Raw genomic sequence first — 13998 nt, forward strand, 5'->3', positions numbered from 1 at the left:
TCATTAATCGACGTTGCCGGCTATGAGGCAACATACAGTAATATCATACTTTGGAGATAGAAAAGGGGATTCTGTGTCGCACAAACCAACTTTATTCTTGAGGCAGCTGGCACGAACGCATTCCAATGTTTGGCGCGCGGTCAAGTGTTACAAAGTTGGCGCGCTTGTATGGTTCCTTTAAATTAACGTTCTCAAAATGGACGATGTTTTATCGCTAAAAGAATCCGTATTATATTATTTAGACAGAAGTGGTGGTCTTCTTAAACTCGCCGAAGACTGCAAGACTTTCAATGGTAAGTTTTTAAAGTGATGAAACTTCCCAAGTGAAAGTGGTCGTAAGTAGGTTAGAACATGCCTAAGGAGTTGAGGATAGGCCTACACCCAAGAACGTTAAAAGTAGCCTACAGGGATGACAAGTATGAATTTCTTTCATTTTGACAACACTAGTTGCTAACACTTTTGTGGAGGCTTAAACTACCTTGGATAGTGACTGATTCTATCTCCAGACCCCCAGCAGAGTGAGGCAGTGTATAGGTTTTGCATTAGTGTGAATCCTTCTGACCTGGTAGAGCTGGACCCCGTGTTGGGCGACTGTATTCTACACAGCCCGCTGAAAGCGACCGCCCTCTTTCAGTCTGTGAGTCCAAATAATCATCAGGTCTCCAGTTCCAGTTTCCCAAGGTGTCTGAATGAAATAAGATAATATGTTTGTTTTGTTATGCCTATATCAGGTTTGTTTTCTATCAATAAAGACCCTTTCCCTGATAGAGAAGATACACACAGAGAATCAGGTATGAATATCACTAGTGGTTTGTTCATGTGTCCTATTACTCACCCTTAGGGAAATATCGTTTGTTTTAGACTGTAATCTCTGGTCTCCTTGAGGTTAATGTGATCCTGAAGCTGACTCACCTGCCTCCATTTCCTGAATACTGTCTGGACCTCTGTGAGTTCCCCCGTGGGTATGGCCCCATGAGGCCCGTTGCCATGGAGGGCCTCGTCATTGCCATGACGAGGGTCACCAAGTACACTCAGGGGGCCAGATTCCTCTGTACGGAGGACGGCTGCCCCTGCTCAACAGGTACTGTTACCACGTCAACAGCAAGGTTAACTTTCCCTCCTCTCTGTTAGTTTTGCCTTCCCTTCGTTTTCAAAGCATCCAGTGTGCTGGTTCGTTTTGGCTTTTAACAAGATTCTAGAATCCCCTACACCCAGTCTCCTCACTCAGTAGAGTGAGGAGACTCCTCACTAGTAGAGTTATAGTGATATATAGATTCTGATCATAGAACTACAAGATCTAGTTCTATGATCAGAACTCCATGTAGTTCTATGATGTGTCCTCCAGGGTTCCATCATATCAGAGTACACGCCCCCGGGGCCACTGAGTCTGCCACAGTGAGGAGAGACTTCACCTGCCCTCTCTGTTCCTCTCCCCTCATAGAGGACGTCAAATTCAGAGTGCTTGGAGGTGAGTGAAGCCTGCCTGGGCCGTCGCTGACGACAACACGTTGCTCGGCTCAGCTAAGACCACTTATGATCACAGAGGATGTATGTAAGTTAGATCTATTGAACAATACAGTTAAAGGGTCCTTTTGACACCAACAAGTGGTATGTGCGTTTGTGTGTCTTTGTGTGTGTGTGTGTGTGTGTGTGTGTTGTAACTTCACTGAAACAGACAAGCAGCTGGTGGAGCTGATTCATGTCAGAGCTCTCGCTGTGCTGAGTGTTCATCCACACAGCTCCCTCAGATACCAGTCTGTCAGCCTGTTTCTCAGAGGTAAGCTCACATCTGTGATTTGCAAATACAATTATAACTTTAACATTCAAGCTCTAAGAGGAAACAGGCCCCAGAAACCGTTTAACCAAAAAGCTTGAACTGGTATACGGAACTGTAGTTCAAATGGGATCTTTTGGAAATAATACTGTCTTACACACTTCACATAGTTACTTGGGATAATTTAATAAAGTAGGCTAAGGCCCTTAATACCAATACCCCAATGTGATCTATGTTTAGAAAATATCCAATCATATAGGTATTCAAAGTTTGACATTTTCTCCTTACTTTTGTAATGAAACATTTTGGAGAACCAAGTCAATGGGGGAGAGTTCAAATAAACAGAGTTTCTAGTAGTCTGCCATGCACTGTTCCCCCAGGTGCGATATTAGCTGTTCCTGTCCCCTTCAATAACATTGTTCACCCATTACCCCCTGAGACACCAGTGATTCTCAGTGCCAGCATTAGCATATTCTGTTGACCCAGTCTTACAGAGGAATTCCATACACTGGGCTCTGGTTACTAAACATATATGTTAATATGTGTAAGGAACACTCATTAGCTGGTCACACGGTACACTAACACTAGGAGCTTTGTTCTGCAGGTCTTGCTCTGTGTTGCTCTTGGCCGTGCCCTGTAGGTGGCATGCATGTTTTCTTCAGTAATCAGCAGACAGGAGAGAACAACCTTTCTTAAGTGTTATTGTTTTATTTCCCGAGCGTTTAGATGAACTGTGTAACTCGATGAGGATTGGCCGGCTGTACAGGGTTCTGGGCATACCTGCGCATGTGCACCAGTGGCCTAAAGTCACTTGGAGCGTGGAAGCCAACAGTGTTCAACCATGGAAGCCAGCGTGTAAGGACGCAATCAATCCTACCTCTGATCTAACTTGCCTATCAGGCTTTTTTTACAGCAGTTTTCTGGAATCACACTGAACAGGATGTTCAACTGTACACTATGTACACAATCTTTTGTTCTTTCTGAGTCTAGCTTGAATACAGACTGTGTGTCACTCCTACATGGGGAAGAGTTAATACATCACCAGATTATCAACACAAAGGCCTACTCTCCACTTCCACAGATTCACATCAAATCAGCACTAACTTCCAGGCGCTGCTGACGGCCACAGCCTGCTCTCCCTGGAGGTTCTCGGCCGTTGTTGCTAACTCGTTTGGGTCGGCCGTGGTTCCCCCAGGCCTGTACAGCACCCTAAAGCTGGGCCTGCTCCTCAGCTTGGTCCAGACCAGGTCAGAGGAACCAGACTCCCTGCAGTGTCTGGACCTGTTGTCCCTGACCACAGACACACTCATTATAGAAAGGTACATCGTCAGCTTCACAATGGAGCATTAGTATGGATTGTTTGGGTTATTTAAAGTCCTCACTAAATCCTAGTGAACACAGTTTATCTGAGTACACCCACATGGTCTGGGTTATGTGTGTGTGTGTTAGGTTGATGACCTACAGCCTGGGCCTGGCTGGACGTGGCGTCAGACACCAGGCCACGGGGGAGATGTTTGCATCCCTGTCCCGAGACGAGCACGGGGCAGGCACCGCCAACGTCCATGCTGGCTCCGCCCTGCTGGCCACAGGGGGAATCTGCATGCTGGGAGACCTGGGGGGCTACAGGAGAGACAAGATGGACGCCGTTCAGTCAGGTGAGCAGTAAGGATCCTAGTCTTGTTATCGGATAACCACCTACTTATTTTAGCTGCCTGACCTCACTGATATCCATACTAGAATAATATGACACAGAATTGTTTGTGTGTCGGCCGTAGCGCGGAGTTCTCAGTGTTTATATAAGCTGCTTCGCTCTACTTACATTTAGTCATTTAGCAGATGCTCTTATCCAGAACAGTAAGTACAGGGACATTCCCCCCGAGGCAAGTAGGACACAACGTCATTTAGCACGGCCAGGAATCAAACCGGCAACCTTCTAATTAATAGCCCGATTCCCTAACCGCTCAGCCACCTGACATTCTCCCTCAGCCCTGGAGAGCCGGGTGGTGTCTGTGTTTGTACCGGGGAAGAAGTACGGAGAGGACGCCCCCCAGACACTCTCATTCCCGCTTCAGTGCAGCTTCTGGGCCCTGGCCGACTCCACGGCCCCCTCCAGGAAGCCCACCAGGGGGGACAGTGCTGTGCTGTTGGGGACAGTGGTGGGTTCATATACAGCAGCTTCTGGAACTATTCAGACTCACTGTTGTCACGTGGTTCAGACCTTATGTTAATGGACTGGACTGTTTTCATTTTGTGCACATAGGCGGCATAATGACAACCTATAAAAATATTTTATGAACGGAAATATAGTATTAATATCCAGTTTTATCTCTCTGGAGAAAACACCTCATGCCTCATAATGTCAGCTGCTGTGTCTGTTAACCACGAGGGCAGGAGATGGGCCCAGTCCCCATGCAGCTAGCGGAGGCCTTTGGCCTGGTGATCCAGTGTAGGGAGGCAGGGGGGGAACAAGCCCTGCTGGCCCAGACGGTGCACACTCTGAGGCAGGCGGTGCAGCCTGGAGAGCCCCTCTACCCTTCCTGCATGCAGTTCACCACACAGGACTACCAAGAGGTACACGCCGCAAACTTACATTTACATTTATGCATTTAGCAGACGCTTTTTATCCAAAGCGACTTCCAAGAGAGAGGTTTACAAAAGAGCACAGGTCACTGATCATAACAACGAGATAGCCCCAAACATTGTGGATAGCCAAACATGAAGCCTACATTGTGAAACCAAATAAGTCCCAAAGGGAAGAGCAATAAGAGCATGTAGTTGGACAAGTTAAAATTAAACAGCAAGAACCTCAAAAGTGCAATAGTGTACCTGTGGAAAAAGCAGGCAACTATAATATATTTCACAGCGAGTACAATAATTTTAAGATAATTACAACAAACCAACCAGAGCAACAAGTCTCTCAATAAGAATCATTGTGATCCTGGGGGGAAAATCCCGAGCTTTCAAACTTGTTTACATCATTTGGGAAATGCTTATACGGACATGAGAATGTTTGTCGTAGCCATGGCGATGATTCCCCTTCCTCCCCCAGCTCCTGGCCCATGCGCAGACCTTGCAGGTGGAGATGAGCCCTGGAGCTGAGAAGATGATTCATGGGTACTACATGGCCAGCCGCAGGGTCCGCTCAGACACTGCCCACGGGGCCAAGGTGTCTGTGGCCTCCATGAAACTCCTGTAAGAGCTCCAGCACACTACCTTGAAACCACTCATCCAAACGGATGTCATGCAACTGGAGAAGTAATATTATTTTGACCACAAGGTGGCGCACACTTCCTGATTTATCACTGTAACTGCAAACCTTACCCCAGAAGACAATTAGTCATGTCGTTTGTCCAAATGTTTAAGAAATCCTTTCAGTGTAGTGTCAAATGTGGTGTCACAATGAACTGTTAAAATAAACATTAGGCCACAACATTTAAAAGGCAAATTGACTCTATACTACGGTGTAACAGAGACAGATGAAGGAGCTGTGCCAGTCCTATATACAGTCAACTCTGCCTCTCAATTAAATGTGCTTTTAAAATACAACTCTTATGTTCCTTACTGCAATAGAAATGTTACAAAGTAGACTTTTTCTTACTAATTTAACATATTAGATGTTAACATGGGAGACACATTTGGAGGACCCACCAGTAAAATAATTACAATTCAGTGCCTTTACTTTTCATCCAGTGCCTTCACTGTCCATTCTCAATAATAACCTACATTTCTTCCCCAGGATCTCTCTGGCTGAGGCCCACAGTAAACTGTCTCTGAGAAGCAGCGTGTTGGAGGAGGATGCTGTGATCGCTGTCCTGCTCTGTGAAAACGCCATCATCCTTCGGCATGGTAGTTAATATAGTGAATCTATAAAACATAAGACACTGGTAGATTAGACTTTGGATCTCATGGTTTTGCATCATTTTACCCTTTGTAACCACTTCAAAATGTTCAAACATGTTCTGGGGTTCATACCTTTACTGAGTGATAAGTGTTCGATGGCAAGAGTAGTTAACTAGTCAACAATTGTACCACCACCACTACCAATCATACTGTACCACTGCAAAGGGCACACAAGGTCATTTGGCTTATAGGCCAGTACCGTAACCTTGGAGGTCTCCCACAGGGACCTCAGCGCTCGTTATCCCACCTGACGCAGCCTTTCCCTGTGACCTGGGTGATCTGGAGGCCCTGCAGCAGAGAGACGCAGCCTTGCAGCAGCTCCACCAGGACATCCTGCACTTCATCTACGCCCACGCCCCCGGGGCCGACAGCTACATCACAGAGGAGTAGCAGGCTCCTGTAGGTGTGCCGTCATACGACAGCAGGACCACGGCAGGCAGGTTCAAACCCCAGGCTGGACAGGCCAAGCTCAATGCACGATAGAAAACCATTTTCAACACAAATCTAGAGTAAAGTAGACAATGTAGTTGTGGCTTTAGCAAGTCTTTTATTTACTCATACAAGTTCATTATAGTGGTTGTGTGAGAAACATAATTGTACATTAGTGTAATTGACCAGCAAATATAAAGGGAGAAGAAATTAGCAGATTGTAACTTCCAGGTCGTTCCTTCAAGCTGCCAGTAACATCGATAGGGGTGACCAGGGGGATTGCCATATGGATAGCTTCACTTCAGGCTAGATTGTCCTGTGTGGAATAAAAGGGGGGGGGAAATTACCTTTGGAATTCTAATGCAAAAAGAATGTACATGAAGCGGTCAATTGGAATCTCAGGAAGTCACATTCTCAGCACTTGCAGTCTGATGGGTAAACGGCAAAAATGATCTCATCATTGTTCCAGAACAGTGGACACATGCTGTGGTCATAATGATCACACTTAAGTGTACATCTGTAGGAATGACCTAACGAAAAATATGCACTCACCATGGTTAAAGTTTCCTTAGTCAGTTCCAACCTTGGAGAGAGAAAAAAATAATAATACATTGAACATAGTTTCAGGATAATACAACCACAGACCTTTGCCAGTAGTTTAGCAGTTAGTTCAGGTAGTCACAATCTCAGCACCCCAATTTTTGGTCAGATGGGTAAACGGCAAATGTGAAATCATCATAACTCAAGGAACACTAGTCTTACATCACCAGAGTTAATAATACATCAGTCACCAAACTTCAGGTGCACTCACCAGACTGGATGTCGCATCAGAACCTCCGTGATGAAGACCTCCGTGATGCAACCACTACTCGCGTCTAGAAGAAAGTACACTTGGTAACTATCTTTGGCTACTTAAGAGATCGCGATGTTAGTGCCTGGTTGCCATGACGCTGGTCATTCAGGTAGTCACAGTCTCAACACCTTGTTTTAATCAGACGGGTAAACGGCAAATGTGAGATCATCATTGATCCAGCAGTCAGTAGGAACAGCACTAACAGACGACATGACTGGTTGGGGTGTACTGACCTCGTAGATACAGCACCACCCATCCCTGCTGGACTCACAAGACCTGTGAAGGGGAAGAAAATTATTCAACATGAAAAAGGCCAGTGTAATCAGTAGGGTCTGGCTGAGAACACTAGATAGTCAGTATCTACAGTTGGAGATTCAGTTAGTCACAGTCTCAGCATCCCATAATAGTCTGATGGGTAAACGGCTTTAACGTGTATCATCACTACTCCACTATTGTCAATGACTGGCAGAGCACTGTGCAATTACTCACTTGGTACAGAAGATGTGTACATCTTCACCTTCTCATTTTCAGTCCATCAAACCTGCAGAGGGGAAGGTTTCAGTTATTCATCAAACCTGCAGAGGGGAAGGTTTCAGTTATTCATCAAACCTGCAGAGGGGAAGGTTTCAGTTATTCATCAAACCTGCAGAGGGGAAGGTTTCAGTTATTCACAAGACCAAATAAGAGGCTTTGCTCACAATTCTAATTTAATACTAATTTCCCTGAATATGTTGGAATTCATTCACCATGAACACTTTTTGGTTTTTCAGATCATACCTTGATAGAACCACATCAGGAATCCTTGTTGAGATCACTTTTAGCCATTGCAATCAGAAGATAAATCACATAAAAGCAAAGTTAGGAATAATTTTCACGGTACATGTTCAACCCTTCACAAAGTGATAGATGCTTATAAGTGCTTCGCGTCAGCAGCCTGTATCCAACTGATTGACCATTGAAGCATGGATCTATTGATTTCCATGTCGCATGAATAAGCTGTACTGAAGGGTTCACCAATGTGTCCACTGAGGATGACTGATTAAGTTGAGGTCAGCAGAGGGCACATGCGACACAGCTTGGAGGCACTGTCGACACTGCTGCAGTCTCTTCAACCAGGTTCAACATCAGGTCACGACCTATACCATGGCCTTTACTCTTGAGGGGCTCGACGCCCTGGTTTGCTCATGTAAGTAATTGGGAAGACAATTCCCTAACCACTATCACCTTTGATAACTAGTTAGCCCTGATCTGAACACAGCAATGATTCTAGCAAGCTCGGTAAAAGGACAATGTAATTTATCATCGGTAAGTAGTGACAAGAATCTGCCAAACATGATTTATGACATTACGGGGGGGACGTTTAGCAAAACATAGATTAAACGAGTTCTGGTTTTATCATATTGAATGGCAATTGCATTCCTATCATTTGCGTAAATACACGTTGTTGTAATTGATTAATTTAGCCCTTTAGCTGCATCGAAAACTGACTACAAATAATGCAGCATTCGATTCGGCTATCAGGACATACCACGTGTTACGTGCTAGCTAGCTAATTAGCTCGTTGGCTGCATTTCCTGGCCTTATAAGTTCTTGGACAACAGAGGTACTAATTAACATATGGCAAACAAAGGCTGAAAGATTAGCTACGTACCATTCAAACTACAAGTAAAACACAAACATGATACCAGTTAGCGAGCTGGTTTAGTGTTAAATCGTAACGCTATTGTAGCTATTTACCAAAGGCTTTCGTTTTCACTCATCTTTTCAAGAACGTTGCAAATGTGCAAAAAAGTATCTATAATACGCCACAAAGGCCTACACAGCACACTTATTATATGTTAACCTACCATTTGTAAATGAGAACTCTGCATTATGGTTAGAAAAGTAATCGTGATCAGAGAGGACGCGCATGTCTTCACCCTTCAACAGCATGGACAGAGAGAAGGAAAAGATGTAGCGTTCCTGATTTTGTTGTCATGCGCACTGCTCTCGGACGTGCTTGACTATTGCCTGATCTAAAATTGCAACATGGGCTGTCTACTCGATCTGTAAAATAAATGTTTTCCCAAAATATTTGGATGGAATCATTTTTGAATACATTTTAAACTATTTTTTTTACTGTATAGGACCTTTCCTTTTACGAGCAATTTTTTTTTTTCCATCAAGAAAAGATTGGCAGATTGAGAATACATTTATATTTGAGATATTATACAATATGTTAAAGGCCTAGACTAAAGTTGGTCTACTGTCAAGGCTAGTTGTAGCCTATGTAGCCTAATTTAGTAGTTAATTAAACTTTTTGTTGTTGTTGAGTTTTAGAGTTATATTGTCAACGTAGACAGCCTAGGCCTAAATGACCAATGTCAGAATTTCAAAGGGTCAAGCAAACGTTATACTAGTCTGATTTTCTTTCAATTGAAAGCTTTTATTTAACAATAAAGCATCTGGTGGTATAATGCTTTTAGGATAAGCCCCTCTATTTAATAGTTTTATTTCAAATCCAACATGACCATTCCACAACCTATTTATGCAAATGAAGACCACTAAACCTATTTCCTTAGCGTTGCTAATTTGGCGTCTATATAATATATTTAAGTTAAATAGATGCTTAGTAAATCTATTCTGCAATGAGAACATATTCAGGCTATAGATGTAGGCTACGTCTCCACGTGTTCATGTACAACAGAAGTCTTTATTTCCACAAACACGTCAACAACCATCCACATAGAGAACAGGAGATGAAGAGACTACCATTGTTGAAATTCTGACAGACCACTTCACATGACAGATGTTAAGTTATTCACACATGCATTTAGTGCAAATGTTTTAACAAAAAAAGTGCATAGCCATCAACTCAAGCATGACGGGTCATTACCCAACGAATTTCTAAAAGTAATACCTCGAACAAGTATAGGCTATAGAACTACACAATGCAGAGAAGAAATGTACCGGCCAAAATGCAGAGAAACACAACAATCATTTTATAATTATATCTACATAATCACATAATATATTAATTTACAACGTGTTCTAGAGTTGGGAAATGCATTAACCACAGTTTACAGAATGTGGCCATCGTTCTATTGAAAAGTAATGGTAGGCTACTTTAATTATTGGACAGATCTCCAGTTGCTTTATTACCAGAGGCTATGCGGAAAAGCCCATTCATAAAAAAGCCTTAGATGAGATGAGATTTTTCGAATATCTATGAGTGAGAGGTCGACGATGATGCTCCTTGATTCTCCGATTGATTTGAATTGTTCAAGAACTGACCGGTTGCGCCGATGTATAATCTGGATCTCATTGGCCACTTCTGTAAAAACAAAACGGGGAAAATATAAATTAATGCGGCTAAATCGTGCACATTAGGGCTAGGCCTAGCCTACTTGTTAAAAATGTAGTTTTTTTGGCCTATTTATTGTGACGTGTTGGCCGCCTATAGCATCTGCAAAAATGAGATGAATCAACATTAGCATTTTCTAATCAGTTTGATGTGTTTGTAGGTAATTCATATGTGAAGGAAAACACTTTTCAAATCTATTGAAATCACATAGAATATACAATTCGTTGCAATCATCACTATTTAATAATATTATGCTTAGGCTAATTAAGACAATTCATCGGCCTAAGTCAATAGCCAAACGGTAGAGGTATAGGCCTATATTGCCTATGGATGTTTAATGTCAGTTTCGTGGCATGTTGGCTATCAGGTCATGTAAGGCTACTTACTTTGACAGGATGCAGGTATCCATCACCTTTCAGGGACTTTAATGCTTCTGTTTGTTTTGTGCTCTCTCCCTCCTCCATGCCCTCTTCTTGCAGTGTTCGGGTGAGATGGGCAATGTACGTGGTAGCCAAAATCAACACATCGAGTTTAGATAGTTTGGTATCCGGTGGTACCGATGGAAGCGTCCGCTGTAGTTCCAGGAAGGCATGTCTCAGGGTTTGTACTCTACTCCTTTCCCGGGCAGCATTGGCTGCTGCCGGGCGGCCTTTCCCACCACCAAGCCCACCGGCTTGGACCACCCTGGAACGTAAGGCCTCCGGACGACTGGGACTGGAGCTGGGGCTCGATGTGGGACTGTCATCCATATCTGTCACTGGGACATTTCCACTATCCATGCGGCTCGTCTGTCTTCCAACCATTGAGAGTACTTACAAACCTGAATGGTAACATGGCTTGTTTGTTAATGTCTTTCACTTATTTAGTCTATACTTTCCCAAACCTAATAGCCTACTGACAACATTTGACTGTTTTTCGTAGGATGCCTAAATTAAAATGTACGCTAAAAATCGCTAGGATATAGGCCGAAAGGCCCTATTCATTTTCATCATGATTGTTTGTAAAACATATTTTTTACATAAAATATACAAAATATTCGAACTAGCTTGTAATTGGTAAGGAAAGATCCCTCACCTTCACATTTAGGCTACAAAGCCTTAATTAAAGTCGTCAACTCCAAGCAGTCCTTTCTTAAATGAACATAATGCTAAAAATAAAATATAATTCAAGTTTACAATTATGCCTTTAAACATTTGAGATTGTTAAGCCCATAGTTTCATAACATGCATGGCTCGCATTGCTGGTGTATAAAATGTCCACATAACTGATTTGATCAAACATATCCAAACTATCAAAAAATTACTCACCTTAAAATGTCCTTAAAAGCGACGTCTTGAAAAACGTCATTAAGCCAATGCAATTGGCTCAGTGCAAAATCTGCTGTTTCCCCGCAGTGCAGAGTAGTTCTACTCGTCGGTCCAGCTCCAACTACAGAATCCTTATAAAGGCACAACTGTCGACAGAAGGTGCGCAAAGGTCCCTGTCCGCGCGTGGAGCACTCACCTGAGTGCGTCAAGTCTCAGGAGCCTCTTAATTTATTGGACACACAAAGCGTAGACAAGTCTTTCACTCCGGAGTAATTAATCACAAGCCCAAAAGACTCACTGGCAGTGGGAGAGGCTCCGCTCTTTTCCCCCTCGAAACTTATTTCTCTCTGAGGGAAGCTGAGAGACTTGTTTTCAACACCAGAGGCAGTCGGTTTTTTTTTCTTCTCCACATTCTGAGTTTTGTCCTGGGTATACATAGAGTATAGACCCAGTTTCATGAAGTAGCCTAGTTGAATTTAATCTTTGGTCGAAACGTATTGTAGACCATTGAAAAGCACGCTTAAGAGCGAGCTTAAGTCGTGTGTTCAAAAGACCATGACGATAAAATGACAACAGTAAGGTGATATGCAAAACATTTGACTAATTACCCGACTGTCTTGAGTTGCAAGTCGCAAAACAGTCTAATTTACTAATTCATTTTAATTTAGGCTACTGAGGAACAGCTAATAAATAAACTCTAAACACTGCAATCAACAGGCAGGCATGAGGAAATTCTTGTGAGACCTGCATATAAATCACTCTGATTTCCAGGGTCCACAAACGGAGATGTCTGTAAATTAATGAATGGAATTATTCATAACATGTATATCCTTAGACTGTTTTTAATAAACATTGTTTTTGTACGGATTGAGTAACAGTATTGCTCCGGGCCACTCATTCTAAGACGAAGCAAAGAGGGTTAAGTAAGCTTTATTCCATAATTACCCCACATCTTTCAGGGGTTACACACCCACAGTTTAAAGACCCGTTCAAACGTGCGCAAGAAATTTAAGAGGGTGAAGTAAATATATTGTGAACTGCATCCCGTAGGCTATACAGTGAATTATATTTATTTGTAGGCAGTCTTTTATACGCTTCATGGATACATATGCACACTGCAACCTATTTACAAATCCCATGATCAATATAAAATAAAATCTGAGTCAAATGGAACAAATCAATTCAACTTTCAGAAATTGGGACAATGATTTTGGTTGATTAAAGCATTAAAACCGTTGAAAGTTTGAAGAATAAGTTAAATTGGGGAAACAATATTGTGCAGATCTGGTAATTAATCAAACAAATACATGTGATAATGTTAAGGCTTCAAATGTAAAATATTATGGGCATATGATTTCTCCAAAGGTGATCAATTATAAAATGTTTTAAATATGGGGGGGAACAACACTACCTCTGATTTAAAATCAATTGACCAAATATCTCAGAAAATGTCAATCATCTGGCCTATGCTAAATCAGTTTTAAGTCTTAAATAAGTACACTTCAGTATGTATTTATTTTTACACGAGAGATAGACAATGACATAAGACATAAGAGTTAAATAATGCAAATTATGTTTATTTGCACTGTAAGAAATACCATATCAAACACCACACTGGTCCATTCCAAATCAGGCAGTTAGGAAAGACTAAACACAAACAAACGCACACAGGGAGAAGTACGTGAAAGGAATCTATAATTTCAGACACTGTGAGGAAACACTGAGACAAAGAGCTACATTTTTTTGCAGAGTTTCAAGGTAGCAGGTCAGATTCTGATGTGCAGAGGCACCAGTGACAGTCTCCATGCCATGTGTGTCAAGTCCATGGGTCAGACATGAGGAAGTGGTCTGTGTGTATGTGAGTGTGTTTAGTAAAGCTGGCGAGTCAAGTGGCTGCAGAGTCGGCCATGTCGCAGAGTAGCCCTGTGCTCACAGGGACCGTTATGTTCTGCGCGCTACCAAAGAAGAAGAAGAAGAAGGTTATCAGTGAGCTTCAAAGAGCGGGTAACGCCTAATAATCTTTTTCCTTACATAATACATACAGTCTTACAAGTATTTATTTTTCACATTTGGTAAGGATGTTATTGTGTAAATATTAAGTATGAAACTTGTGTGGAACATTTTCCATAAAATCTTGTCATTGTAATACAGTTACAGTTTATTTACATAAACCCAGGCCCTCATAGAGGAGAAAATCTGTTTATTTAAGTAAGAGAATTTGACCATCTAGGCCTTTTGTCCAACACAAACGATAAGAAAGGAAACAAAGAATATAATTTGAATCTTGTCAAATAAATATATATTGTCTGATCTTCAAAATGAATCTGTCTCCTTTTTGAGGTTTGAAAGCAAATACCGACTGTAAACACAATATCAAATATTGTACTGGTGG

General features: G+C 42.3%; 2 protein-coding genes and 1 long non-coding RNA gene across 9 annotated transcripts; 1 reads left to right on the forward strand and 2 right to left on the reverse strand.

The window, feature by feature from the left end:
- Positions 1-196: 196 nt before the first annotated feature.
- mcmdc2 (minichromosome maintenance domain containing 2) lies at positions 197-6134 on the forward strand. Its single transcript, XM_047023549.1, has 14 exons — positions 197-293; positions 507-637; positions 732-791; positions 886-1081; positions 1346-1468; positions 1676-1777; positions 2501-2629; positions 2856-3093; positions 3224-3429; positions 3761-3930; positions 4166-4345; positions 4824-4966; positions 5511-5620; positions 5898-6134. Exons 1-14 carry the CDS (start codon positions 197-199, stop codon positions 6062-6064), a joined length of 2052 nt encoding a protein of 683 aa, XP_046879505.1. The 3' UTR covers positions 6065-6134.
- Positions 6135-6204: 70 nt separating this feature from the next.
- LOC124469993 lies at positions 6205-8922 on the reverse strand. Of its 6 annotated transcripts, none has more exons than XR_006956357.1 (7): positions 8804-8922; positions 7734-7770; positions 7446-7599; positions 7190-7232; positions 6915-6978; positions 6656-6686; positions 6205-6419 (listed from the first exon to the last, which is right to left on the reverse strand). It is a non-coding gene; the product is annotated as an uncharacterized LOC124469993 (long non-coding RNA). The 6 variants fall into 6 exon arrangements; XR_006956354.1 differs by having other exon boundaries at positions 7446-7531; positions 8804-8919; XR_006956356.1 differs by lacking the exon at positions 7734-7770 and having other exon boundaries at positions 7446-7497; positions 7532-7599; positions 8804-8918.
- Positions 8923-9628: 706 nt separating this feature from the next.
- On the reverse strand, positions 9629-11979 carry LOC124469987 (transcription factor 24-like). Of its 2 annotated transcripts, XM_047023600.1 has the most exons (4): positions 11607-11979; positions 11374-11446; positions 10686-11119; positions 9629-10269 (listed from the first exon to the last, which is right to left on the reverse strand). In XM_047023600.1, exons 3-4 carry the CDS (start codon positions 11100-11102, stop codon positions 10162-10164), a joined length of 525 nt encoding a protein of 174 aa, XP_046879556.1. In that variant the 5' UTR covers positions 11103-11119; positions 11374-11446; positions 11607-11979; the 3' UTR covers positions 9629-10161. The 2 variants fall into 2 exon arrangements, with proteins under 2 accessions (XP_046879556.1, XP_046879557.1); XM_047023601.1 differs by lacking the exon at positions 11374-11446.
- Positions 11980-13998: the final 2019 nt, after the last annotated feature.

The sequence above is a fragment of the Hypomesus transpacificus genome, chromosome 8, assembly GCF_021917145.1.
Source record: "Hypomesus transpacificus isolate Combined female chromosome 8, fHypTra1, whole genome shotgun sequence".
Classification (NCBI taxonomy): Eukaryota; Metazoa; Chordata; class Actinopteri; order Osmeriformes; family Osmeridae; genus Hypomesus; species Hypomesus transpacificus.

Coding starts and splice junctions, on each gene's coding strand:
- mcmdc2 (XM_047023549.1), top strand. CDS start 197: ATGGACGATGTTTTATCGCTAAAAGAATCCGTATTATATTATTTAGAC. Junction 1,469..1,675: donor CAAATTCAGAGTGCTTGGAG/GTGAGTGAAGCC, acceptor TCACTGAAACAG/ACAAGCAGCTGGTGGAGCTG. Junction 2,630..2,855: donor TCAACCATGGAAGCCAGCGT/GTAAGGACGCAA, acceptor CCACTTCCACAG/ATTCACATCAAATCAGCACT.
- LOC124469987 (XM_047023601.1), bottom strand. CDS start 11,102: ATGGTTGGAAGACAGACGAGCCGCATGGATAGTGGAAATGTCCCAGTG. Junction 10,270..10,685: donor GATACCTGCATCCTGTCAAA/GTAAGTAGCCTT, acceptor TTGTTTTTACAG/AAGTGGCCAATGAGATCCAG.